Source organism: Exophiala xenobiotica (genome assembly GCF_000835505.1).
Source record: "Exophiala xenobiotica strain CBS 118157 unplaced genomic scaffold supercont1.6, whole genome shotgun sequence".
Lineage (NCBI taxonomy): Eukaryota > Fungi > Ascomycota > Eurotiomycetes > Chaetothyriales > Herpotrichiellaceae > Exophiala > Exophiala xenobiotica.
In genome coordinates, this window is record NW_013562489.1 from 172,573 (window position 1) to 197,418 (window position 24,846).

General features: G+C 52.2%; 10 protein-coding genes across 10 annotated transcripts; 6 read left to right on the forward strand and 4 right to left on the reverse strand.

The window, feature by feature from the left end:
- The first annotated feature begins 204 nt into the window (after positions 1 to 204).
- PV05_09352 (uncharacterized protein) lies at positions 205 to 4,438 on the forward strand. Its single transcript, XM_013455683.1, has 2 exons — positions 205 to 3,912; positions 3,975 to 4,438. Exons 1-2 carry the CDS (start codon positions 323 to 325, stop codon positions 4,213 to 4,215), a joined length of 3,831 nt encoding a protein of 1,276 aa, XP_013311137.1. The 5' UTR covers positions 205 to 322; the 3' UTR covers positions 4,216 to 4,438.
- A 155-nt stretch (positions 4,439 to 4,593) lies between these two features.
- On the forward strand, positions 4,594 to 6,112 carry PV05_09353 (uncharacterized protein). Its single transcript, XM_013455684.1, has one exon. It carries the CDS (start codon positions 4,736 to 4,738, stop codon positions 5,846 to 5,848), a length of 1,113 nt encoding a protein of 370 aa, XP_013311138.1. The 5' UTR covers positions 4,594 to 4,735; the 3' UTR covers positions 5,849 to 6,112.
- A 1,347-nt stretch (positions 6,113 to 7,459) lies between these two features.
- PV05_09354 (uncharacterized protein) lies at positions 7,460 to 8,299 on the forward strand. Its single transcript, XM_013455685.1, has one exon. The coding sequence runs from the start codon at positions 7,671 to 7,673 to the stop codon at positions 7,989 to 7,991; it is 321 nt and encodes a 106-aa protein (XP_013311139.1). The 5' UTR covers positions 7,460 to 7,670; the 3' UTR covers positions 7,992 to 8,299.
- Positions 8,300 to 8,628: 329 nt separating this feature from the next.
- On the forward strand, positions 8,629 to 11,164 carry PV05_09355 (uncharacterized protein). The gene is made up of 2 exons (XM_013455686.1): positions 8,629 to 8,876; positions 8,926 to 11,164. Exons 1-2 carry the CDS (start codon positions 8,669 to 8,671, stop codon positions 10,863 to 10,865), a joined length of 2,148 nt encoding a protein of 715 aa, XP_013311140.1. The 5' UTR covers positions 8,629 to 8,668; the 3' UTR covers positions 10,866 to 11,164.
- A 70-nt stretch (positions 11,165 to 11,234) lies between these two features.
- PV05_09356 (YbgI/family dinuclear metal center protein) lies at positions 11,235 to 13,335 on the reverse strand. Its single transcript, XM_013455687.1, has 2 exons — positions 11,613 to 13,335; positions 11,235 to 11,551 (listed from the first exon to the last, which is right to left on the reverse strand). Exon 1 carries the CDS (start codon positions 13,304 to 13,306, stop codon positions 11,861 to 11,863), a length of 1,446 nt encoding a protein of 481 aa, XP_013311141.1. The 5' UTR covers positions 13,307 to 13,335; the 3' UTR covers positions 11,235 to 11,551; positions 11,613 to 11,860.
- Positions 13,336 to 13,469: 134 nt separating this feature from the next.
- PV05_09357 (uncharacterized protein) lies at positions 13,470 to 14,417 on the forward strand. The gene has a single exon (XM_013455688.1). It carries the CDS (start codon positions 13,580 to 13,582, stop codon positions 14,036 to 14,038), a length of 459 nt encoding a protein of 152 aa, XP_013311142.1. The 5' UTR covers positions 13,470 to 13,579; the 3' UTR covers positions 14,039 to 14,417.
- Positions 14,149 to 17,551, reverse strand: PV05_09358 (uncharacterized protein). Its single transcript, XM_013455689.1, has 2 exons — positions 16,816 to 17,551; positions 14,149 to 16,762 (listed from the first exon to the last, which is right to left on the reverse strand). Exons 1-2 carry the CDS (start codon positions 16,881 to 16,883, stop codon positions 14,974 to 14,976), a joined length of 1,857 nt encoding a protein of 618 aa, XP_013311143.1. The 5' UTR covers positions 16,884 to 17,551; the 3' UTR covers positions 14,149 to 14,973.
- A 2,496-nt stretch (positions 17,552 to 20,047) lies between these two features.
- Positions 20,048 to 21,086, forward strand: PV05_09359 (uncharacterized protein). The gene is made up of 4 exons (XM_013455690.1): positions 20,048 to 20,244; positions 20,300 to 20,523; positions 20,581 to 20,792; positions 20,843 to 21,086. The coding sequence occupies exons 1-4, from the start codon at positions 20,146 to 20,148 to the stop codon at positions 20,866 to 20,868; spliced, it is 561 nt and encodes a 186-aa protein (XP_013311144.1). The 5' UTR covers positions 20,048 to 20,145; the 3' UTR covers positions 20,869 to 21,086.
- On the reverse strand, positions 21,035 to 23,323 carry PV05_09360 (uncharacterized protein). Its single transcript, XM_013455691.1, has 2 exons — positions 23,005 to 23,323; positions 21,035 to 22,934 (listed from the first exon to the last, which is right to left on the reverse strand). Exons 1-2 carry the CDS (start codon positions 23,299 to 23,301, stop codon positions 21,114 to 21,116), a joined length of 2,118 nt encoding a protein of 705 aa, XP_013311145.1. The 5' UTR covers positions 23,302 to 23,323; the 3' UTR covers positions 21,035 to 21,113.
- A 48-nt stretch (positions 23,324 to 23,371) lies between these two features.
- Positions 23,372 to 24,770, reverse strand: PV05_09361 (uncharacterized protein). Its single transcript, XM_013455692.1, has 3 exons — positions 24,542 to 24,770; positions 24,116 to 24,493; positions 23,372 to 24,063 (listed from the first exon to the last, which is right to left on the reverse strand). Exons 1-3 carry the CDS (start codon positions 24,566 to 24,568, stop codon positions 23,509 to 23,511), a joined length of 960 nt encoding a protein of 319 aa, XP_013311146.1. The 5' UTR covers positions 24,569 to 24,770; the 3' UTR covers positions 23,372 to 23,508.
- Positions 24,771 to 24,846: the final 76 nt, after the last annotated feature.

The following is a 24,846-nucleotide window of genomic DNA, read 5'->3' on the forward strand; positions in this document are numbered from 1 at the left end:
TGAAGGGTGCAGTACTCTATCATCAGGTGCACTTCCCCATAATGTCACGTGGATGTGTCCCTTGGTCTTTTCGCAGTACCGTAGCATTCACTTCTCTTCTCGTCTCGCTGATTGGAGGCCAGTAACAGGCTGTGGGAGGCTCGGTTCGGGACCCCAACCAAAACACACTATTCCGCTTCGGTAGACATCAACATAGAGGAGTCCATCACACCTTTTGTTGTCTTGCTTGCACAAACAGTATGCTTTACTGTTAAATCAATATTGCTTTGGTCCCTCACGCGTACCATTGACGGAACAGGGCTTTTGTGCCCTCACTCCCGTCATGGACCGATACATCAACACCCCTGCACAAACAAACGACGGCTCATTCTTCACCACCGGTGGTGACCGACTCGAAGATATATCCCCCGAAAAATCCTTTAACATACCAGGGCAAAATGGTGATCTCATCAGTCAAATGCGGAGTGCAAGGTCACAGGGGATGAACCTCAAAACTCCTCGAGCTGGAACGCGAGACCCTCTGCGACTCCTTCCCAACGGGAACCAAGGTCGCTCCGAATTCACACCCTACCTCAAGAGTGGAGCAAAGAACAACATCGCGCGCCAGCTTTCTAGCAAGAAACTGGGCGCGTCAAGCACACCATCTCTCCTCACAAATGGCCGCACCCCTGCACTGCCGCGACTCAGTGATCTGTCGCGTTTGGATGGCGAAGACACCTCGAGCTCGGCCGGCAGGGCTGTCGACGACACTCCCATACCTCAGCACGCTAGCAGCAGTGTTCGAAGTACTCCTCTTGCGCAGCTACCAGGACGCGAAGCTGGCGGTCTTGTTAACGACGGGAACATGATGACGCTGCGCGAGCAGGAGAGCATTATCGACAAGATCGAGAAAGAGAATTTCGGCCTGAAAATGAAGATACACTTCCTGGAGGAGGCTCTGTCAAAACGAGGAAATGAGTTCAATCAGGCTGCGCTCAAGGAGAACACGGACTTGAAGGTCAATCGCATCACCATGCAGCGCGAGCTACACAAATTCAAGAGGAACATTGCGCAAGCTGAAAAGGATGCCGAGGTCTACAGATTGCAACTGGAGGAGTTCAAAGAGCGGATCAGAAGGAAGCAGGTCGACGAAAGTCTTCGCATGGAGCTTGAGACTCTACGCTCAGAATTAAAAGCCAGAGACCAACAAATCAAGGGTCTTAAGGATGAGAAAGATCATGTTGCAAGCCAAGAGCAGTCCGAGGTTCAAAAGCTGAGAGCTGAAATTGAGGATTTGCAGGCTGACTTACGCGAAAAGGAACGCATGGTCGATGAGCGGGATGATCAGATTGACGAGCTGAAAATGAAAGCTAGCAAAGAATCCAACAATGCTGCCGAAACCGAAGATGAATTGGATTCTGCCAGACAAGAAATTGAAGACCTCAAGCAGGATCTTGAACGTACGAAAGCAGAGTTGCAAGAGGCAAAAGAAGATAAAGAAGAGGCCTTTGAAGACAAGCGGAAGGCAGAAGAAGATCTGGATGAGCTTCGAGACGAAATGGCTAACAAGTCATTCACCACGAAGGGTTTGAGTCGACAGCTGGAAGAGAAGGCGAACAAACTCGAAGACGACTTCCAAGATCTGCAGGAACGATACGAGGCGCTTCAAACTCAGGCCGATGAAAAATCCGAATCAGAGCGGCAACTGCGGGAGCACATTCGTGAGATGGAGCGAGAAGGCGCGTCTGACGCCAGGAAATTGCAGCAAGAGCTCGAACTTGTCCATCAACAGCGTGACACTCTCGAACGCAAATTGGCCGGTATGGCGAAGCAACTCGAGACAAGCGAGCGGGAGCTCCAGGTCAAGAGTGAAGAAAAGGATCTGCTACAGACACGTCACGATGCCTTGACGAAAGAGTCCGCCGAGTTGCAGAAAGACCTTAGCAGATCCCAGAAGTCGATGAAAGACCTCGAATCTGCACTCGACGAGGAGCGACGGCAGTCGGCGCAAAACGAAAACATCCTACGGTCGCAGCACAAACATGAAGTCGATCTCCTGAACGAACAGGTCGATGGACTGCACCGCGAAGTCAATGCGAAGGAGAGCGATCATGCAGCGGATTTGGAAGAGTGGGAAGCTCAACGAAGAACACTCGAAGCAGCTTCGCAGAAAGCGGAAGAAAAGGCCAAGGGCTTGCAACGCACGGTAGACAAACTTCAAGATGCTCAAGGAACTTTATCTGGACGGGAAATGAGACTCCAGGAGGCTATCGAGAGCGAAAAGCAACGACACCAGCAAGAAGAGAGGGTCCTGTCCAGACAGATTGATGAACTTCACCAAGACCTTCTAGCTAAGCGGACGCTCGCAGATGAAAGTCGTGTGGAGTTGAATAATGCCAAGGAAGAGCTTCGCATCTCGATTCGGGAACAAGCTGCGTTGAAGGAGAAGGTAGCTGAGTTGGAAGAAGAGATCGAGGTCTTGCAGGCGGATATTGAGCAAGAGCACGACTTTGCAGAGCGCCAACAACAGAAATACTCCATTACTGCCGATGCTCAGGTGCAGAAACTCCGACAAGAGAAACAAGCACTACAGGACCAACTTACAAACGTCAACTTGGAACTGCGGAATGCCAGTGCTGATGTGAAATCTGCGGAAGAAGATCGGCATAGTTTGGAAGCGAAGCTCTTGAATGCGCAAAAGCCCAACGATGATACCTTCAACGTCGACCAGGAAAAGCGCGAATTGAAGCGGCTCAAAGTCAAGCTGGAGAAAGACGTGGCACGCTTGACTGCGGAGCGAAAAAACCTTGTCGAAGCAAACCAGACGCTTGAAGACGAGCTCAATGCAGAACTCGAACGAGCTAGTAAAGAAGAGGTTCGTCTGAACGCGGAGCTCGATAGCCTTCGCGTACAGAAGGTCAGTGGTGGAGAAAACCGAGACCGGGAGCTCACCTCTGCCAAGAACAAGGTTGCTCGTTTGGAGTCGCGAATCAAAGACCTGGAGGAGATGCTTGACAGCCAATCTAGGGTTGTCCCGTCTCCGGATGCCGATGTGTCTGGACTCACGCGTGACCTCGCAGAAGCAAGAAGAAATGCGACGACTACTGCCAAACGAGAGGCAGATCTGAAATCAGCCAACCGCGACCTGAAGATGCGCATCAACGATCTTGAGCGAGAACTGCATGAGGCAAAGCTTGCTCAGTACAAATCTAAGTCTCCGTCTGCTTCTCCTCCCCCGTCACACTCGATGGAGCTGGCCAAGATTCGACAAGACCTTATCGATGCTCAAGCAGAGGTCAAGGTTCTCATTTCGGAAAATCGTGATCTCAAGCGGACAGCCCGCCGAGCCACTGTTGACGAAGATGAGCTTGTGAATTTACAAGCTTCTCTCAAAGCTCGTTCTGCCGAGGTTGACTCTTTGCAGGCCAGAATCGCTGGACAGAATGACCTGGTGCGGGATCTGCGGGAACAGCTTGATGGCCTGCAAAAGGAGCAAGATGAAGAACACAGCATTTCAATCGACTTACGCAAACGTGATCGACAAATCCAAGACCTCAAGACACAAGTCAAGCGCCTCCGTCATGAGCAAGAAGAGAATAATCACTTGTCCACGCGAGTCAGCACCCGCGATGGTGAAGCACGCGAAATGAAGCAGCAGCTGCGCCGTCTTCGGGAAGAGCGTAGCAATGCCAACAAGAAAGCTGAGGCTGTCGAGAACGAGTTGGAAGTTTTGCAGAGCAAGTACGAAACGATGCTCGAGCGACTCAGTTCTGGCAAATCGAGCAAGGACGAAATCCGGCAGAAGGAGATGAAAGGTCTAATCAAAGAGGTCATGTGGCTGAAGGCCAGGTGCAAACGAGAAGAGCGGCTCCGAAAAGATCTGGCTTGGAGCAAAGCATTTCTCGAACAGGGCGAGGCAATGAGAGTGCAATGGTATGTTTCTCGACTTTTCGCTTCCCGCTTTAGTCCGGCCATTAGACTGACCCGTGAGACAGTAACCAAGTCGATCTGCGGATTCTGGACGAGATGGGGGTCTCACTGGACACCCACAAGTACGAGACAAAGTTGAGGCCCGTTCAGAAGTTCCGGGCTGGGGTGTTCGCGGTTCTGGCTGCGATTCGCATGAGCAATCTCGAGGAGCAGTGGAGAGATGCGAGGATAATTGGTGAGGAGTTGAAACTGGTTCGGACAAAGCAGCTAAAGGCTCGCTCGAGAGCGAGAGTCATGGAAGTTTGAATATTGCTTGGTCATGCTTGTTTCTGAATGGAAGCCTTGGACCGTCCTACAATAGCAAGGTATTGGTGTGGCATGAGCTTGGTCACTGATTGGGGAGGGCTTTGACACCCACTGTGATGGCATCGTCTGGGTAATGTTACGACGTTATGAATATCATCAGCTTAATCGTGTTGGATTGTGGGACAATGTCGAGTTCTTGAAGATATCTTTTGCTGCAGGCTGGTACTTGCCGCGAAAATTGTGTGCGGCTTGCCTGGCTCGCTGGTAGTTTGCCGGCAGAGGCCTCTAACCGGCAGACAATTTTGGCGGCAAAGCACCAGGCTATCCTACGTCTTGGGGATCTTGGTGCATACTAACTAATAGATTGAAACTCCCAATGTCCAACTCCGCCGTCACAACTGAGGGTAATACTGAACATCATACTCCGTACAACCCGTGGAGATTTTTTGTTATATTACTTATCACCGAAAATATAACTACTGTGCTGGTAGAAGTCTGAGAACCCTTGCCTTTGCGTGCCATGCCGCCTCCAAGTCGCGAAGGAGTCGAGTACTATGAGATCCCGGACTTCACCTTTTCCAACGGGACGACTCTCCACGAAGTGCGAGTCGCCTATCGAAGCTTCAACCCATCATCGACAGCCGGCGTCGTCCTGATACCGACCTGCTATGCGGGGTTCATCAACACCACGTTGACGTTCACCAATGCGCCATACGATGTCCTGGCGCCGTATCACGTCGTGGTGGTCGCCATGCTCGGCAACGGCGAGAGTTCGTCGCCGTCAAACAAGCCTTTCTTCCCTCGGCCGGGCGAACTTCGTTACCAAGACGTGATCAACGCACAGTACGCCCTTTTGACGTCGCACTTGAAGGTGGCGTCGCTCGAAGCCGTCGTCGGGTTCAGCATGGGCGGCCAGCAGGCTTATCATTGGGCCGTCATGTACCCGGACTTTGTCAAGCGGATTGTGGCCATCTGCTCTTCGGCCCGGACGAGCTTGCACAACTATGCCTTTATCGAAGGACCGGTGTCCGCGTTGACAAACTCCATCGACTACATCGCGTGGCGGGCCATGAAGGATAAAGTCGCCCGTGGGGAGGATGTCGGTGCCAATCTCAAGGAAGTCACGCCCAAGCACGGGCTCCGAGCCTTTGCGCGCGCGTATGCGGCGTGGTTGACCAGCACGAAATGGTTTCGCGACCGTGAGTTCACCAAGGCCGGCATTTTCAGTGCAGACACTATCGAGGGGTGGATGCAGAAGAGGGAGGAAGTCTACGAGGCCTGGGATGCCGACGATCTGCTGATCCTAGCACGCATGTGGCAGATGGGCGATGTGGGCTTGGTGATTCCGGGTCTTGCCCAAGACAGCACAAAACTGAGCCAGCTGGGTGGTGCGATTCCAGATGATGAGCTGTATGTCAAAGCTCTAGAGGGGATCAAAGCTAAGGCCCTGCTCATGCCGTGTCGGACGGATCAGTATTTTCCTCCCGAGGACTCGGAGATTGAGGCCAACTATCTCAAACGTGGTACGCTGGCGGTGATCGAGTCTACATGGGGCCATACCGCTGGTGGAGGATTGAATGAGAAGGACATCGAGTTTATGAACACCCAGCTGTCGAAGTTCATCAAGGAATGATCGATAATGCTACTGGCAGTGCTGGGCGTAGCAATATGCACGGCTTCACATCTTGGAAATCCGAAGAGAGGAAAGACATCGTTAGTGCGGTCTCTATTGCTGTTTGTCAACTGCTTTTCAGAGACTCTGGACTCGGTGAACGTTGTTTCGCAGAGCAACATATTTGCAGATGAAATTCCTTGCCGTTTCCACTAGACCATGCCTGCCAAATCTGCCTGCTCAATGCATCCAACAGTGCCTCTTCAACAGAGGTCAATATGATCGCCCCTAGCAACAACAGCATGCAATAGATACAAGAAAAACCAACGAAATACAATATCGACAAGCCTAACTCCATGCCATATATGCGTACGTATCGTCAATGGGCTCACAACTCTCTCAGCTCAACCCATGCAAGCATCAAACATTCCATCCACGTATGCTTAAAGATTCATTACCTTCTTCAAAAACACAAAGAGAATGCACATGTACCCTCCTCTTCAATCATCGTAGTTTTGCACCTGCCACGACAATATCATCATCCAAAGAAACAACACAGCCAAAATGATGGACCACGCGAAGGAGGCCTTCCAACACGAACAGATATTGCTCTGCGTCAACCAAGCCAAGGTCTCTATTGAGACACCTCTGTATTCCTGATTATTGACATAGGTGTTGCAATTGCTGTTCACATTGCCGCTTCCGTATAACTGAATAGCTGTCTCGATAAGTACCGTCACCCATAACACAAATAGGATAAACGAGCCGAGTAGAATTCCGCCGGGTATCAGCATGCGCCGTCCGGCGAGGATGAGGATAATGATGAGGAACAGGATCGTGAGGCCTCCGGCAATGACCGCAAATGTAAACAGCCTGCCATGAGTGACATGTCAATACCGGGTGTCCTTCCGGGCATCAATGCGCCAGGGACCGTGCTTACCAAGGCACTCCAACTCTTAATTGATTCTGGACGGATATAAACCATGCGTTTATTCCTAGTACTGTGGCTGCACCTGCGAGAACGACAAAAATCCACAGGTTGAGTTGGACTTCTGGCCATCTGTACCGTCGTCGCGTCTCCCGGACGTAAACTTCCGTTGTCGCCATGACACAGCGCTTGGGGGGGGAGTTGCGCGGTGGTGTCCAAAAGGTATAGAGCGGATTCAGTGTGCGCAGTGAGGAGGTGCCTGCGTCTCGAGAGGCTCCAAGCTCTGGCAAGGACCGTAGTTGTTGTTTTCTGTTTATGGGAGGGTTGTCGCGAGACTTTGCGTTTCAGGAAGGAGACCAAGGTAATCAGGCCGCAACTATGGACTGCATCGTGTTCGGGAGGAGCTCAAAGAGTATGCGCCACATATAAAGACTGACATGGATTGGGCTGCAAAGGAAGCGCAGGTACCCGAAGAACAGACGTGGAATGTGGTGTGGTAAGTGCACCAAATGTGGTGGTTCGAATCGCAGCCGACCACGATGCAGCAGGTTGTTTGGTGTTGCTTCTTGCGGTGTCGATTGGGCAACCACCGAGCCACCCACCAAGCACCACAATGTTGTCGGGATGTGGAAAAACTATTCTTCCAGGCGGCGTCATGATGCGGGCTCGGGGGCCTCGTCCACCATCGGGCAGTGGTAAGCGAGACAAGCGACGTCGGCTCAGCTGCTTCTCCAACTTCGTATCTGCTTTCAACCGCCGATGAGGTCTGCAGGCACAAATACTCTTCTCCATGAACAAGCATAAAGCTTGAAAATGATGAAAATTCATTGATTGCCAGAAACAAAGCTGCGTCGATGTCAGCACTAAGACGATCTAACAAGACTCACCAGCTGAGGACCCGGGTCTGGAAAAACAATGTCGTCCAAGATGTACTCATCAGACCACTCCGACCACCCGCCTTCTCCAGGTCGCCAGCAACAGCAGGGTGAGCAGAGCCCACTAGCAAGGGAGTTTAGTACTCATCGCCCGTGTCCTGGAGCAAGGCGCCTCAGTTTTGTATACTCACCTAGGCAACTTGCCTACGCACTTGAGAAAAAAGAAAAACGAAGAGCAAGGTGGGAGAAGGGAGGTACTTGTACTCGTGAGCACCGGCCTCGGATCAACTGGTGGAATTCCCAGGGAGTGGCACTCCTTGTGATCAGACCAGATCAGACGTGGCGGATCAAGGTTTGCTGATCTCTGGTTGTGAGTCGAACTGCGAGAACGCGTGCATTGAGAGTTCGGGAAGACGAATCAGCAAGACAGAATGCAGACAACATCATAACGATCGACAAAGTCAGACGGTCCTCCCGTCACTTACGCAGAACGAATGGTCCGGATCAACTGGCTCGCTCCCGACGCTCAAGGAGGGTTGTGATGCTCTATGGAGTGCACTTACATCAAGCACGAGTGTAAGTCAATCCGCCACTTGGTAAATCACACATTCTGGTTAAGGGACCAGATATTTATTCAGCTTCATATGAAGGTTTCATCAGATCAAAGAGTCAATGTGTTTTCAACCTGCCCGTCTCCTCTGCCAACTCAAGAGAAGAGTGCGCCTCGTCCGTGCGAGCACTACTTACTCCCTGGGCTTTTCGATACAGTCAATCAGTCAAATCGTCCTTTGCTCGCGATTCCTCCACCGCCACTCGTCCATTCGGATCCATCGCTTGCTAGTCGCTGTAGAGATTGATGAGCCCAGAAATCATGCTGGTGACTTAAAATGGCGAGTCTCCTAGGCGTGCAAGGGCTATAGATTTTGGTTGCTGTGGCAACCACTTTATGTTTCCTTTCCATGCGGCATCGGTGTCTAAGATGACTTCCTGCGCAAGCCGAGCAGAGTCGTGCTATCAATACTGCACATCAAGTCCAAGATGAGTGTCAGAGTCGTCGCGCGTGTACGACCTCTTCTCAAGTCCGAAAATGACAAAGACCAAATCGTAACCAGCCATACCGGCGGAGATGGCAACAACACGATAATCAAGATACCGAACCCCAAAAATCTGTCCGAGGAGTACAGCTTCCAATTCAACAGTGTCTACGAGCAAGATGCTACTCAGCAAGAGATCTTTGACACCGAAGGTTTGTAGAGCCTGTAGCAGCCTGAACCAGGACTAACGCTCCCGTACAGTCGCTCCCACGGTCAAACATCTCTTCCTCGGCTACGATATCACAATATTCGCCTATGGCTCAACGGGAACGGGAAAGACACATACAATGCGTGGTGGAAAATCACTCGCAGACAGAGGCATGATTCCGCGACTGCTCAGCAACATATACAGAAAGAGTCGGGCCATTGAGAAGAGCAGTAATGGCGAGACGACAGTGGCAGTGTCCATGAGCTACTACGAAATCTACAACGACCGAGTCTTTGACCTCTTCGACGCGCCCGAGAAGCGAACGCTGACCGGTCTGCCCATCAGAGAAGCCGAAGGTGGCAAGACAGTCGTCGTAGGATTGACAGAAGTCCCTTGCGGATCACTGAAGGATTTTGAACTCCTCTATGACAAGGCCAACGCCAACCGAAGCACAGGCGCAACCAAACTGAACGCTCACTCCTCTCGATCTCACGCCATTCTTTGCGTCAAAGTCACGATATCAAGTCCCACGGAAACAAGAGTTAGCACTGCTTCGGCCATCGACCTTGCTGGTTCTGAAGACAACCGACGAACAGGGAATGGCAAGGACAGAATGGTCGAGTCCGCGAGCATTAACAAATCCCTGTTCGTATTGGCTCAATGTGTCGAAGCTATCAGCAAGAAACAGCAACGAATTCCGTACCGCGAATCCAAAATGACACGAATCCTCTCGCTCGGACAGAACAACGGCTTTACAGTAATGATACTCAATCTCGCGCCGACCAAAGCATTCCATCTCGACACTTTGAGCTCTCTGAACTTCGCCAACAGAACCAAAAAGATCGAGGTCCGTGAGCTCGAAAATGAACCCATCTTCAAAGGTCCACCACGACAAGTTGCTGGGGCACCTCTAGGTGGCCCGACAATGCAACGTCAACCACTGCGACCACTCACAAACAGCATCAACGTGAATCTCATTGCCACCCGAGACAATAGTGGGAAGAATGAGAAACCACCAAAAGCGTTCTCAGTCTTCTCCGACCTCAACAGATCCGCCATAGCCAGGCCTCTCCCTCAGAAATCCTCCCCGCTCAAACGCACGGCAGACACATCCTTGACTGCCTCAACCCGACCGTCCAAAGCGTCGCGGCCGACGCCGAACTTCATTTGCCGAGGCCCTGAACCCGCCGGCATGACAAAAGCCTCGATCGAATCTCTAGTGGAACAGAAAGTCTCGGAGATCCTGGCTGCCCGCGCACTGAACGCACCAGACCCGGTGCCGACGAAGACGATATCGGAAGAAGTCCAGCGCCGGCTGGACTCAATCGAGAAGCGACTCGAGGGTCAAGAAGGCGAACGCGCCGAGGGTCTCAGTTACTTGCTCATGGCGAAGCAGCATCAAGCCAGGGGTGAGGACTTGAGTGCGCTGAAAATGTACGAGCTGGCGCGGCCGTATTTTCCGGACAATGAGAAGTTGGCAGGAAAGATTGAGAGGTTGAAGGAGAAGGTTGCGGTACGGCGGCAAGAGGAGACCTCGGCGGCAGTCAAGCCAGAACCGGTGAAGCGATCGTCAAAAGATGAGGCACGAGATGATCACGACGGTGATGAGAGCTATTATGACGAGGGCGCAGAGTCAGCGTACAAAGACAGTGACGATGATGACGAATCGTCCCAACGGGGCAGAACCAGGAAACCTAAGCCGAAGCGCAGAATGAGGGTGTCGTCGCCCAATCCCCTCGGTCATGATGACAGCCATGCCGACGCTATGACTCCTCGCACGCGGTATCTTCTCGACGTGCTCAATACGCGCGACGTGGCCAAGATCAAGTCTCTGTGTGGTCTGGGCGCGAAGAGATCAGAAGGAATCGTGGACTTTCTCAACGGTGAAGAAGAAAATGAGGGAATCACGTTGAGTTCTTGGAATGATCTGACGAGACTGCGTGGCGTAGGAAAGAAGACGCTTGAGACGATGAGGGAGGGTGTCGTCGTATGAAATGTATTTCTTTATTCTGGTTGGAATTTCGTGCTCCCGTGCCTCACTCTTTTGTGTGGCAACGATGCACTGGTTAGGTCGCGCGTTGAGCTGCATTGATTTGCATAGCGTGGCGTTGGAACATGAAAACATGCTCGTCCCTTGGTTTTGTCGGGACCGCCTAGGACGAGGTCTGTTGTGTGACATTAATTTTGAGGTTGATTGTGCTTGCGCTTCCAGTCACATGCGACCTAATGCACACAGCGATAGATGTGCCATTCCCGCGAACCATGTGTAATTCTTCTTGGATATAATCGATTGCTGCTGCGCCCTTGAAATCAGTGTGTATTCGACCATACCTCTCAAACTGGCTAGATTGACCGTGCATACATGGGATGGAGCTTCCTATCCGTGGATATCAAGCCGGTATAAGCAGGGTCTTTGGTGTAATCATAACTAGGTATGGGTGTCCCATGACTTCCCACAAGATACCATTCCATACTTCTTAGATGGCCTACGTTCTTGCTTCCTTCACAGCGTGTTGTGCCGGAATTTCAAACGTGCACATGCACGGTGGAATATGAGAGGACTGTTCCGTGTGGCCTTTCGATCATCAGCCGTTGATCGTAATATGGTACGTTGGTGAAAGGAAGACACCGCCACTCGTTTCGTTTCAGCCAAACTCTCCTGCGGCCAATTCCTAAACGCTGTCATCTCCAGGTCAGGGCATTACCCATGCTGTTGCGGGAAGAAAGAGCCCTGACTTACTCAGCAGGTGCGGCTTCGCATCCTTACGCTGGCATCCAAAAGGGCACTGCATGCGGGACAACGGTTACCTCCGTGGACGATGGTAAGCACCGGTGAAATCGCCCAATTTCGTCTGATGAGGACTGGATGTCCCAGTCAGGGTCGATTCTTTCGTTATCGCTTTTCCTTACCCATGTGAGCCGTGAAGCATCCAGCGTCTTCTCGTGCCGCGCACATCGGAGCTGTAGGTATGTTGGGACCGCGACTCATCACTCACTCAACCCAGAACCAGACCCAATCCTCACGCCTTCCACCGCAGCCTCCTCGAGCACCACAATACCGTAAGGATCTCTGTCCCTCTCACTCATCGCGACCTCGACGCTCCCATCGTCCAGCATCTCCTTGGCCTCTTTCTCCAATCCGCTTTTCGACCCCTCTTCCGTCCTCACTCGGTCCCATTCTTCGCGCACCTCATTTTCCAGCCTTTCGCGCATGACCGTCCACAAATAGCCCCTCTCCGAATTTGAATGGAACAAAGAGATCACGCATCCGCCCCGCTCAGTCACGGCCAGTGCTTCGTGATGACTCAACTCCCCTGTGAACACGAGATCAGCATGACACCCGCGGATCACACCGCCGCCGCTGCCCGGACATGTTGCGACGCTCGAGATGTTGATGTCCTCAATTGTCCGACCCTGCGGGATCGCCACGGCAAAGCCCTTGGGCAATCCAATGGCATGGGCAATGCGCGTGATCAGGACTGTCAGGGGCTGTGGCTCGGCGAACTCGATCAGACGGCCGGCGCCAGTGTTGCTAGTCTTGTATATGTCAGATGCTACGAATTGATTTGCTTCATCCAGTGCAGATCGCGGTGAGGGTGTGATTACGCTTCGATCATGAGACAGCACAGCGGGGTGGAAACTCGACGTCGGTCGTGGGTATGTCGGTTTCGAATAGGTCCTGTGAGGATGGGGCGCGTTCTGTCTGAACATTCTCAAGTTCTTGGGCTTGGGCGTGTCGGTGGATGTAAAGGGGTCATCTTGCCCTGCTGCTGAGGGCGATGTAGGTTTCGTCGACGGCCGCGAGTGGTCCGAGTCCTTCTCGCTCTCGTCGCTGGTAGTGACTTCAGTCTCCGACGTTGGGGACGAGGGTGTCGCGGTATGTGCATGCTCTTCGGGAACATCGGTCTTTCCGGTGATGATGTCGCACAGCCAATCTGCCATGCCATTGGGAACGGTATCAACGGCGGTGTGCGGGCAGTACACGCTAATGCCGTGCGCGAGAAGGAGGGTCATGGAGAGTTGTTGCGTGTCTTCGGTGGTGATGGACTTGAGGCCGCGGAAGATGATGGGATGGTAGGAGACCACGATGGAGTAGTTGTTCTCGATGGCCTCGTCGGCGACGGCGCGGGTGAGGTCGACGGTTAGGAGGACGGAGTTCCGATTGCGCGGGCGCGAAGAGAGGAACGGTGCTTGGACGAGAAAGCCGGTGTTGTCAAAGGATTTATCAGCCAGGGATTCAGGATAGAGGCGGCGCATGGAGGAGACCACGGCCGTGGTGAAGGGGGAGACATTGTATGTATTGGTGGTGCTCATGTTGCGGATGGTGATGAAGCTGCCGACGGTGCAAGGCTGGGTTCTTGACAAAGCCTGAGATAAAAGATGACGCAACATCAGTGGTCTAGGGCGACCGGCTGATAGTGGTTTTAGGCACATACAGCATCTCTTTGCGTTGTATAACAAAGTATTCGTGTGTAAGGCGTCGCGAACAGCCGGAAATTCTGTTGTTGTCGGTCCACCCAGCGAACCAATGACGCAATTCTTGTGAGGTTCATCTGCATCTTCTCCAAAAATGGATTTCAAACCAATCGACAAACCAGCCAGAAATTGTGCCGAATCCAAGACCTCAAGCGAAGCCGGCGATACCTCGACCACCTCGACTCACCTGAATACCACCAGCTTCCTACATTCAACCTGCAGCGACCGTCCATGACCCTCCGAATAGCGCTGCCCGTCGCCCGCAGAGCATTGCCGACCACACTCTCTCTTCGCAGCACTTTCTTCGCCTCGGTCCGTAAATCCAGCGTCCAGACTCCTTCCCGGTCCCTCTCTTCCACTGCTGTCCGCTACTCTACACCCATGGCCGCTCAAACCGACACCGCCGCCGCCGAGACGGCCGCATCTTCGGGCATCACTCCAGACTCACTCAGCGAAAAGCTCAAATCGACCATTGGCGCGACGTACGTCTCGATCGAAGACATGTCTGGTGGGTGTGGGCAAGCGTTCAACGCAATCATCGTGTCGCCGGAGTTCGAAAAGAAGACACTCCTTGCACGGCATAGACTGGTGAATAACGCGTTGAAATCCGAAATTGCAGCCATTCACGCCTGGACACCCAAGTGTCTGACGCCGGAGCAGTGGGACAAGGAAAAGGAGAAGATGAGTTAGAAACGTGGACTTTCTGAAGATGATGACGACTTTGCAGCATCTTGAGCAGTATACCCCCGGATCCATGTGCTGGCACCGGAAAGTAATGTCCATCATAACAAGGCTGTTCATCCATATATTGGGAGCTGGTAGGAAAGAGAACGAGAACGAGATATCGATGGTGAAGATGTTTCCAGCTATGGTATCAATGACCGACGGCCTTTTAAGAGTGACCAGATTGACGAACCTATATCGTCTGGTATGGGATGGTGCCATTGTATCGATACATTGAGCGCGCAGCGCATCAATATAGATTCCCGAACCAGTTGTACAACGAAGTTAATCCCAGCACTGTGCTTCTCTTCGTTGTCATGAGTATCTGAAGCTCACTCAACGTGCCACACCACTCACCATATTATATCATAATAGATTTTCTGTACAACAGATGTCTGTCTACTGCACCACAGCGTAGGCACGAAATGCTTTCACGAAGCTCGCTCAAACGTCCTCCCACTTGGATCATAAACAGTGATGTTGACACACTTTCTTGGAATGGTGTCTACCATGGACTACACAGAGTTCCATGGCAGCACAACCCATGCTCCGTCACAGTCACAAGGGTATAATCAGAGGCATATACACGAACCCCTTTCCCAATGCTAGTTTTCGTCAAGTCATAAATAGGTTGCTGTGTATCCCTATCACAAGGTTCCACCGCCCTAGTTGCGGCGTTGCCAGAGTCCGGATTTCAGTGAGTGCATCAACTCGTGTCCCCAATGTGGAGAGGATGTTCACTCATGACACCTCGCGTGCTTATTCTTCCCCTTTGACATGAAGCAGCTGGTGGGCTCATTGGCACCATTGGACATCTGTCGGGCATCGACGAGCAACAATACATGGCAATAGTTGGCCATGATCCTCCATAATTTGGTCAGATTGCGACGGAAGGTTGTCTCTCATTGTCGCATCGGGGCTGCCATTGATTGTTGAGGTGCGTATATTCGCTGCCTTTTGTTGGCGCTTCCCATATCGCCGACTCCTGACATTTCGGACTGGCCTCTTCTGTGCGCTTGATTCTGCATCGCATTTTGTCGCATGCCCATCGGTGTTTGTGGGCCACTTTGAAATGCAGTAAAATTCCCATTCGCGTCGATATAGTGCTGCTGAGGAGGTATAGCACCCAGGTGCATGTTGGGATTAACTGGTGAAGCTCCTGAATATTGGCTGGGAGAGTTCCACGTCCCACTTGAGCCTGCAGGAGAAGCCCCCGCTGACATATCATCGCGCACTGAGTGTGATGTAGAAGGGAGCCCACCAGCAGGAGCAACCGCTGCCATCGGCGGTACTTCCATCTGCGGGACCTTCTTCAAATGCATCAAATGCTTTTCCAACATGTCAAGTAGAGACTTTCGTGTGAATGGCTTCGGTAGGACATCATCCATGCCATGGTGGAAATACATCTGGATGTCGTCCGAACGGATGTTGGAGGTCATAGCCACGATCGGCGTCCGGTCAAATTGGCGGATGATATGACAAGCAGATACGCCGTCGAGGTTGGGCATGATGATATCCATCAGGATCATGTCGTACTTGTTTCCTTCTTGCATCTTACTCACAGCTTCGAGACCATCGAACGCAGAGTCCACAACGCAGTTGAAAGAGTACAAAAATTTACCACCAATCTGGCGGCACGTCGGGTCATCCTCCACCAACAATATCCTCGGCGATCGACTCCAGCCCGGATCGGATGTACCACTCTTCTTACGAGAGTCGGCAAATTGCGCACGAGGATCATGTTGAGTATCTTTTGACGGCATCGGGTAGGGGATGCTGTTAATATATTCGCTAGACATGGGGTCAATCCCGTTGTTCGTGCCCATCGGATAGACGACTGTCTCCAGTTGGGTCGGATCCATCTTCACAAAACCCATACTACCACTTGACGTGGCAGAGTTGGGCCCTCGGAATTGCATACTTCGAGGATCTTGAGGTACGGGTGGAGTGGGGATGTGGGTGTTCATCTGCTCTAAGCTGGTGATGTTGAATTGACCGTCAGCATTGAGGTCGCTCAGTAGCTTTGAGGCATGTTGCAGAGGCGATGCAGGTACATCATCTTCTTGTTGAGGCATGGTCTGGCTGGTAGGGGTCAAAGTCGTGCTTGTCTGAGCCGGGTCGGAGTGCGGGGCGAAAAGGGCCTTGCTGTCCCTCCGCTGCTTTGCATCTACGGTGTGCAAAAATGTCATGACATCCTGCATAACGTGGTCATGGTTGATAGCGGTCTTTTGTAGCCGAAGGAGCTCTTGCACCACCATCTGGTGGTTCATCTGTAGCTGATTTGTGGTCTGAACTAAAGACTCGATTTGTTGTGCTTGCGCTACTATTTGCTGGTTCATGAGGTCAATTTGCTGTATAGGTATTTGTTCATCACTGAGGTTCGAAGGTTTTCGAGGAGCAGGAGCTTTCCTTCGGATGTTATCAAGGGTAGCTTTGCTGTTGGCCTTGAATTCGGGGTGGCGAAACTCCCACGCATTGGCACCATATATCGAAGTCCCGCCTTCCTCGTTGTTCTGTCGTACCTTGTGGAAGTCGTACTTGTTCAACTGTCGGACAAAGCTGGCAAAATTGGAGTGCTTGAAGTGTTTCGGTAGAATTGACTTGGTGAACTTTTCGTTCTCTAACACGACAAAACTGTCGCCGTCATCACCCCATCGTACTACAGAGGAATACGTGGGATCTTCAAGCATTCTGCGCACGGGAGATTAGTACCTGCTCAAAGTGTCGGCCGTAGCTCAACGTACTTATACAGTTTGCGCACAAAGTCGCTCGAGTTGTTGGAGCCCCCAGCACCGCCGCCTTGATTATCCATCTCGAAATAGTATATCTGTCGAGGATCTAGTGATTCGGCTCGAGGAATATCGAAGGTAGAGACAAGGGCTGAAGAGTGTGGCGACGGTGGATGGCTGCAATCGGAAATCTGTGATGCAATAACTTGCACGCAAGCCTTCTCAAGACTGCATCGTTGCGACGCGCGAATATCGGAGAGAGGTATTAGTTGACAAACAATATAGACAATGTCTGTGCCGTCTTTCTCTTGCGACTGGAATGGAATGCTGGGGAGGTGGTGCGAGTGACACAGGTAGCCCGAGAGTTGGGTTCCAGGCGGGTGATGGTTTGTGCTTGGAGGGAATTGGAGGTCGGAATTATCGGGCGCAGGCCGAGTTCGAGGGGATATGAACGATTCTGGCGAGGCAACCTCTGGCGGGTAAGGGAGGAATAACAGAGGAAAGGAATTGAGTTAGGATGATAGACCGCGCTGAAGACAAAGGTATGCGGGACGCAAAGACAAGACAAGTGCACGGTTGTCGTTTCGGTAGGAAGGTGGGAGAGAAAGCGAAGCACAAGCCCTGAGAGAGGCACTGAGAGGCTCTGAGAGGTTGCGTGGGCGCGGCGATGGTGGAGGGATGAGGAATGGAAGAGAGATCTTTAGCTGCAGTCCAAAGTCGATTCTGACCAGCCAAAAGTGCAAGATTTCTGGCACACTCTCGGATTGACAGCTTTACAGGGGAGCGCCGACCTGCTTTTTGCCAGTTCCCTCTGACGACAATTGCACCAGTGAACGCCGGCTAATCTTGCATCCACTCCAAACCCCATAACCCAGTTTCAATTCGAGCATGGGTCAATTAGGTCAATTAGCAGCTCCAACAAGTGGGCGGTGGGCGCCGGAGAGGGCGGACAGAGGCACAAGCGGGCATCAATAGGGACAGCAACATCAGCGAGTACGAGAAGGGGCCGCCCAACCATCGGTTAAGGGCACATAAGCGGCCACGCTAGCTATGGAAATGCTCTTTTGATAGGGCATCTCTCGATCAGATCGTCTGTTTCTGCGGCAAGCTCTGTGATCGGTCGTCTTTGGGCGATGTTCGCGTTATCCTTCCGTCTATCTGCCTGGCTTACCCCGGTACCAAGGACAGCCAGGTATTCGCTAAAGACGTTCCCGGGAGTCGCTTAAGGGGCGTTCGGGGAACACAAGCAGTAAAAGAATGACGAGAGCGGCGTTGCATCTGCCACCGATTAGGCTGGAGATCTCTCTTTTTGCCCTTCCTCTTAGTCCCAATGCAGTTATTGAGAGTCGATCCGAAGCCGAGGAAACATCCCACCAAGGCCACCTCCCTCCTTCAGTCCAAGCCAGACTAACCAAGCAGCCACCGAAGCCCAGTCGTCGATTGCCATCATCCGACCTCTCAGCTCGGAGAGACATGTTGCCGCGCATGTACGAGTACCCGGATGGTAGACGGTTTGGCGGATGGACTGGAGCCAAGAGCTGCCTGAGGACGTTTTCGGTTGATCAGGGTTGGTCCTAGGAAACCATTGACAGATGCGACAACCGCTCAAGGGCGAAGCGGTCATAGCTCTACCCGGGCTCCCAGACTAATGATGAGGCTTGGGATCCCGGACATGGCGAAGAGACATCAAGACAAGGTCGGATCAATTATGATTCGTCGCTAATGGGATGCCCTCGCGATTGGCCGTGACAGGTCAGGCGGTCCTGGATGTGAAGAACGTATTCCTTTCTGATCTTCACGAGCCACGAAGTTGCCAGCTTTCAGCTATCTCGAAAAGCGCTAATTCACCTTTTTGTAGCCATTTGGGCAAGCCGTGCCGGAGGAGTCATCCTAACATCTCAGCAGTGCAAGATCGAACGTGTCAAATTCCAGAACTTGAGTCCGGCATCCATGGCTTCATAATTCTTCTCCATACACATACCTATTGTTCAAGGACTGACAGTTTCCGGTTCAAAGCTTGCTTTCCAAGTGCCGAAGAAGCGCGCCGCGTGGTGCCTTGGTGATTCCATCACACATTCTTTGGCAGCTTGATAAATACTATGTACGTAAATATCTTTAAGACTGCAACACAAGGCATGCTTTTGAAGGCCCTTCGCTTCCGACAGATCGGTAAGTCGCCAGGGACATGCTGTATAGCCACAGTACTAACTACTTTCCTTGTGGCGGTGCTCCTCTCGTGTTACAGCAGAATTAATCTTCGACCAAAACAGTCCTGGAAGCTGTTTTCCGGCTGTTCCTGAAATCAAGAAGTCATGACTCAGATAGTACATGACGCAAGGGGGTTAACGACATGAGGATTTTTGACACCGGGGATGACTGACAGCTCTCAAACTCTCAGTGCTTGGTGAAGACACGTTTGTGCTCAATTTGGGATTGAAGTACTGACTCCAACGGTAGAGCTGCCAAAGGCTTGTGCCTACCAGACCACGCATGCGCCAGAGATAACTGTTCTGGACCTTGAGTGGTACGATAGGGCTGGGGCAACCCCGGAGCCGAGCAGATCTGTTGCTGCTAGCCACAGCGATTGGAAAAAGGAAGCTTGACAAGCTCGTCCACTCTCACGGACCAATTCGTTGAGGTACATGTTCCGGGGTGGATTTGCAGTCAAAAGCAACACGCTTTACCTCCTGCGGTCGAACTCCTGGTGCTGCGCGAAAGCGAGCATTGAAGCATTTCTTGTGGAGATGGGCGCTTTGTCCCTGCAGATTAGTTGTTTGCGCTGATTCCAAATACTCATTGACCTTGCCTGACCAATCGTAGCCCACAGAAGCTCCCGTGTGCATATCGAAGGGCATATCGAAGGAGGATCCATATTATTTGAGGCAGCCGTGGTCGGTGTCTGGTGGTATACAGTCAATATTAATCTTCAAATTACTCAACTTCTCGTGGACAAGGCAAGCTCTTAACGAGAGACAAACAGACTACTATCCAACAGTAGGTACGGAGTACATGTGGCTCTTCAAGTTGTTGTCTTGCCGCGAACAAGGGCCGCGGCGATGCACCAAAGGGCTGCGAGCTAGTGAGGCACATAAGCAAGAGCTGCAGCATGTCCGGAAGGTATGATCAGTGGCCTTGCATATGCCCGTAGCCTGAGTGAGTACCTTGCATCTTGGAAGCCTGAAGCCCCTCCAACTGGTTGCGAGGAAGCTCCCCCGCATTATGATTCAAGGTTGCTTTCTGGGAGGGTCCATGGTGGTCCAATGCGTAATTCACAGGAAAAGAACGCACCTGCATCATATTTCAAATCTTTGTTGGTGATAAATAAATCTCATTATCCTTCGAACCATGTTCTCTCGATCCATCTTACGCTCTACCACCTCTTCACTTCGTCAAGCAAGAACTTCCCCTTTCATCAGACCCTTTTCCTCAACCCCAGCAATCATGGTACGTCCGCCGTCCTCTGTTGAATCTTCTCATTCTCACAATAGTGCCATTGCAGGTCAAAGAAGGCGACGCCATCCCCAACATTGACCTCTTCGAGGATTCTCCCGGCAACAAGGTCAACCTCTCCAAGGAGCTCGCTTCCGGCAAAGGTGTTGTCATCGGTGTCCCCGCGGCTTTCTCTCCCTCCTGCTCCGAGCAACACATCCCTGGCTACATTGCAAGTGACAAGCTCAAGAGTGCTGGAAAGGTCTTTGTCGTCTCAGTCAATGATGCATTCGTGTAAGAATATAAGATTAACCCGAGCACATCCACCAGTAGTGCTAACTGTCTTTGCAGCATGAAGGCTTGGTCAAAGGATCTTGACTCTTCCAAAGTCAGTGGCATCCGCTTCTTGGCTGATCCAGCTGGAGAGTTCACTCGAGCTTGGGATGTCGAGTTCGATGCTACCCCACTGTTGGGCAACAAGCGAAGCAAACGTTATGCTGTTGTCACTGAGAACGGCAAGGTTTCAAAGGTTGCTATCGAGCCAGACCCGACCCAGGTGACAGGTGAGTTCCCATATGTCCGACCACAAGTCAGCTATGTAACAAGAAATTAGTCTCCGGAGCCGAGAGCGTCCTGTAAATAACCACCTCCCGCCTTGGGTATGAGTGGCCAGGGAATGAACAGGTGCAGTATGTAGCGGCCACGTTCTCGAGCAGATACAGAATTGGGGAAGCTGCACACGATAAAAGACATGCTTAGCAGTCAGCGAGCAGAACGATATCACCAGGTCCAAGTTTAAGAATCCATCTAATCGTCCGTCACTGCCATATGGTGTTTATTGAAAGTTTCTATGTCTGTCCTTTGAAGCATCAAAGTCGTTGTCATTAGCTTAGAAGTGCTCTCACTTCAGCTCCCGTGCGTGGGTACAGTTCCCTCAATGAGGTGTCATGATCTGGGACATCCTCGAAGCGTTCTCCATCTAACTCGCCGGATTCGGCATCGACCATGTCCAACATGCCCTCCAGCTCGTCGAATTCTGAGCAGAATCTCTCAACTGCCTCGGAGACTATATTTTGGGCCAGTGTCCGGTCGAAAAGATTCTTCAAGCTCTCTTGTGCATCCATCAGCGCCGAAGACAAGAAATTGTCCAATCGTTGTGCGGCTTCATCAAGATTTGTGTTTAGCCATGCCCTGCGGGTCGGAGGTTCGTGGCTGCGTCGTGTGTCGAGTTCCTGCATCAAGTCTCTGATCCCAGAGTCTTCCAACAGCGATGTGGTGAGCATTTCAACGAGCTGGTCGCGGAGTGATTGTATCTCCAAGCCTGCCTTCTCGAGAGGTGTCTGCGCCACGGGCACCTGAGCCGACACGGCAGCCATACTTGTTTTCAGAGCCGTCATATAATTGATCCTGTAGATATTACTGCGCCTGACATCTGGAATCTGCGCCGCTGATTCGGCACATGCCGTCAATAGACCCGTGAGCATGGCAGTAAACAGACGCTCCAACTCCGTCTCGGTCATCTGAGGCCCTCGAGCTCGCGCGACTTCTGAGAATTGGGTCAACGCCGTAGCCAGGAAGACGGGCGGACTCAGATCGCTAGACGGCGTATTGTCCATGGTCGCGGCAGTGGTCTCTTCCTCCATCGTCACCTCGAATTGCGAGAGCGTGGAAGACTGCAAGCTTTGAATGACCTTGCCCAACGCAGACTCCGAACCAAGCAGTTTGTCGAAGATGCCTCTGTAGAAGTCGAGTAGATTGAAGGTCTTGAACATCAGGACCGGGTCCCCGCTACTCCGGACTGACACATCAATCCGCGACTGCAATGTCTCGCACACAGACGCCAGATTCCTAGAGACAAGCTCGGCCAAAGCCTTTCGCCCGTCGAACACAGGATCTCGCTCGCCCTCGTCGCCCTCATCTTCGAATGCGCTCCTTCGTCGCCCATGGACCCTCGCCCATGGCTCATCATCCGTTCGCGACGAAAACCCCTTCGAAATATCATCTGCATCACCAACGAACAGACCTTCGAGCGCCTCCTTCTCCGACACTCCCGCGGCGTGCACCCAAGCAAGCATATCGCCCACGTATCGCAGCGGCTCGTGCGTGGAGAATTCAATCGCCTTGGCTGCGCCCGCAGAGCCTGTGAGCGCCGCATGGAACGCCTCCGCGAGGGTGGACTGCCTCGCCTCGGCGAAGAAATCCAGGCAATTTTGAAACAGCGTTGGGCGCTCACTTAGTACTCGCAACGCACGCCGGATCGCCGTGCTGATATGCGGATCCTCGAGGTCCAGCGTCTTAAATTCGTGCTGAATCCAGGTGTACAGCTTTTTGAACCCGGCATCCAAATTTCTTGCTGTCTGCTCCATCAACTCGAGACCGAGGCGCTGGTTCTCGCCATCGTATCCGAGTAGGGCCTCGCAGTCACGATGAATAGTTTTGACACGGTCGAGGATACTGAAGAAGCGGTCATCTAGGGGCTCAGCGGAGCTTGTGAGGACGGTCAAGTCGGCATTGGAAATGAGGAAGTGTGTAGTGAAGGCGTCGAGGAGGGCTTGCTTTGTCTCGGTTTCTTGTTTGCGAGAGATCAGTGTGCTTGCTTCGTCAAGGACGGGTGCGGATTCCTGTTTCGCGGCGATGATGTGCTCGCGCATCGAAGTGCATGTTGCGTTGAAGGTGGACAGTAGAGAGCCGACGCGGCGAAGTTGCTGAACGATACATACGGCGTAAGTCAAGAGAATGGAGGGGAGGGGAGTGGAGGGAGGAGATGATACGTACCTCTGCGACCTGGCCGAAATCGTCGACAATTTTCGCATTGCAGTCGATGACTTCCTTTTGAGCATTGAGTTTGAGATTGCGCCTCGTTTCTTCGTCATTGTGCACGCCGCGGGCATCGAGCAGGCGCAAGGCATCGCGGATCTCGTAGTCGGCGTATGATGAGGAGAGCACGCCGGTGAGTTTTGTGCTCAGGGCATTCGTGCGCCGCGCAGAGACGCCGTCGCCGCCCGGTGTGACGGGGCTGTCAAGTGTGCCAGATGTGAAGCCATCGAGGCCGCTGAGATATGGTGTTGCCATATGTGAAAAAGGAAGAGAGGATAATGTGGGACGTTCAGGACATGGCTGCGGAGAAAGGAAGCCGGCATCATGTTGGAGGAGACTGGCACCCAGGCGCCAATTCTTGACATTCACTAAATGACTGTGCCAGTCTTGAGTATTTTCTACCCATAATGACGCTCGACTACATTCTGCTCTTCTACCTAGGTACTAATACTGTATCATAGACTACATCTGTGAGATCAACCACTTGACACCCCCAATCAGATTCCCGACAAATTGCTGGCTCTCAGGTACGGAAGGGAACAGCCAGAAATAGTGAGGAAGACCCTTGTAAGTATCATGCTTTGTAGGTACCCCGGCCTTTTTCAACGCAGCCTCCATCACATACGCGTCGTCTCTGAGTGGATCTTTCTCACAGCTGACAAAGTACACTGGTGGGAAGTTCTTGTGGTTGTCTGTAGCCAGAGCCGTGAAGGTGTCACTATCTCGGGGATCGACGCCAGCGAAGGTGTAAAAGCTTCGCATCGACTCCTTGTCGATGATCGGTACGTCCTTCTCGTTCTCTTGGATAGCCGTGAACATCGACTTATACTCCTCAGGTACGTAGTCAAAGTGAAGCGTGACGGGGACAATCGCTGCGACTCCCTTGATGCCGTCCCGTTTGGAAGGGTCCCTAACAATGCGGTTTGCTAGTTGCAAGGCCAAGCCACCGCCAGCAGAGCCACCAATGCTGTAGAACTTGTTCAAGTCGCCACCGAATGATGTTGCGTTCTGTCGGGCCTATTTCAGTCAGCAACCACTGGTCTCATGCTAGCCATCGAGAGGCTCTAACCCAATTGTAAACCGTCAACGTATCCTCAAGCTGTGTGGGCACTTTGTGCTCAGGGGCAAGACGATAGTCCACGTTGACAACGATCGATGGCGCATGCTCGGCAACAATGCGACACAAGAGATCGTCCGTGTTCAGATCGCCTGTGGCCCATCCACCGCCATGTGTCCAGATGGCCACCGGGAGCGGTCCCTGCTTCGAAGCTTCTTTGGGCGTGTAAAGACGATACTTTATGCCGTCCACCTCGCCATCCTTACTTTCCACGGCGTCTGAAGGTGGTGGAAGCTGAGGCAGCAGAATTTGGATCAGCTGCTGAATCTGCGCCCTGATATCTTCGGCACTGCCTTTCAGAACCATTCGCCCACCCATACTCTTCTCCAGCTGCATATTGTTAGACCGGGAGCAGTGCCATGGCCAGGGAAGACTTACATCTAGCCATGATTGCAGGTAAGCCATGTTGGGTATCTGTTGTTAGTTGAAATGCCGACAGACGAAGGGAAGCAGTGCAGAATAAAGTAAGGTCACAGGTAGCGAGGCCGGACACAGTCAGATCGAGTCGCTGCAGCTGATGAACTGAACCAGGGTTTATGTACCGGTACCCTGGCTGGTATAGACCTCGGTAATGGATGGCCGTATCCATAGGAGGGGCCAGTGTTCCTTTACCCCATAAAGCCTAGTATCCGCAAAATAGCAGAGCTAGAGTATGAGGCACCCAGTGGTCGAAGCGAGCTGAG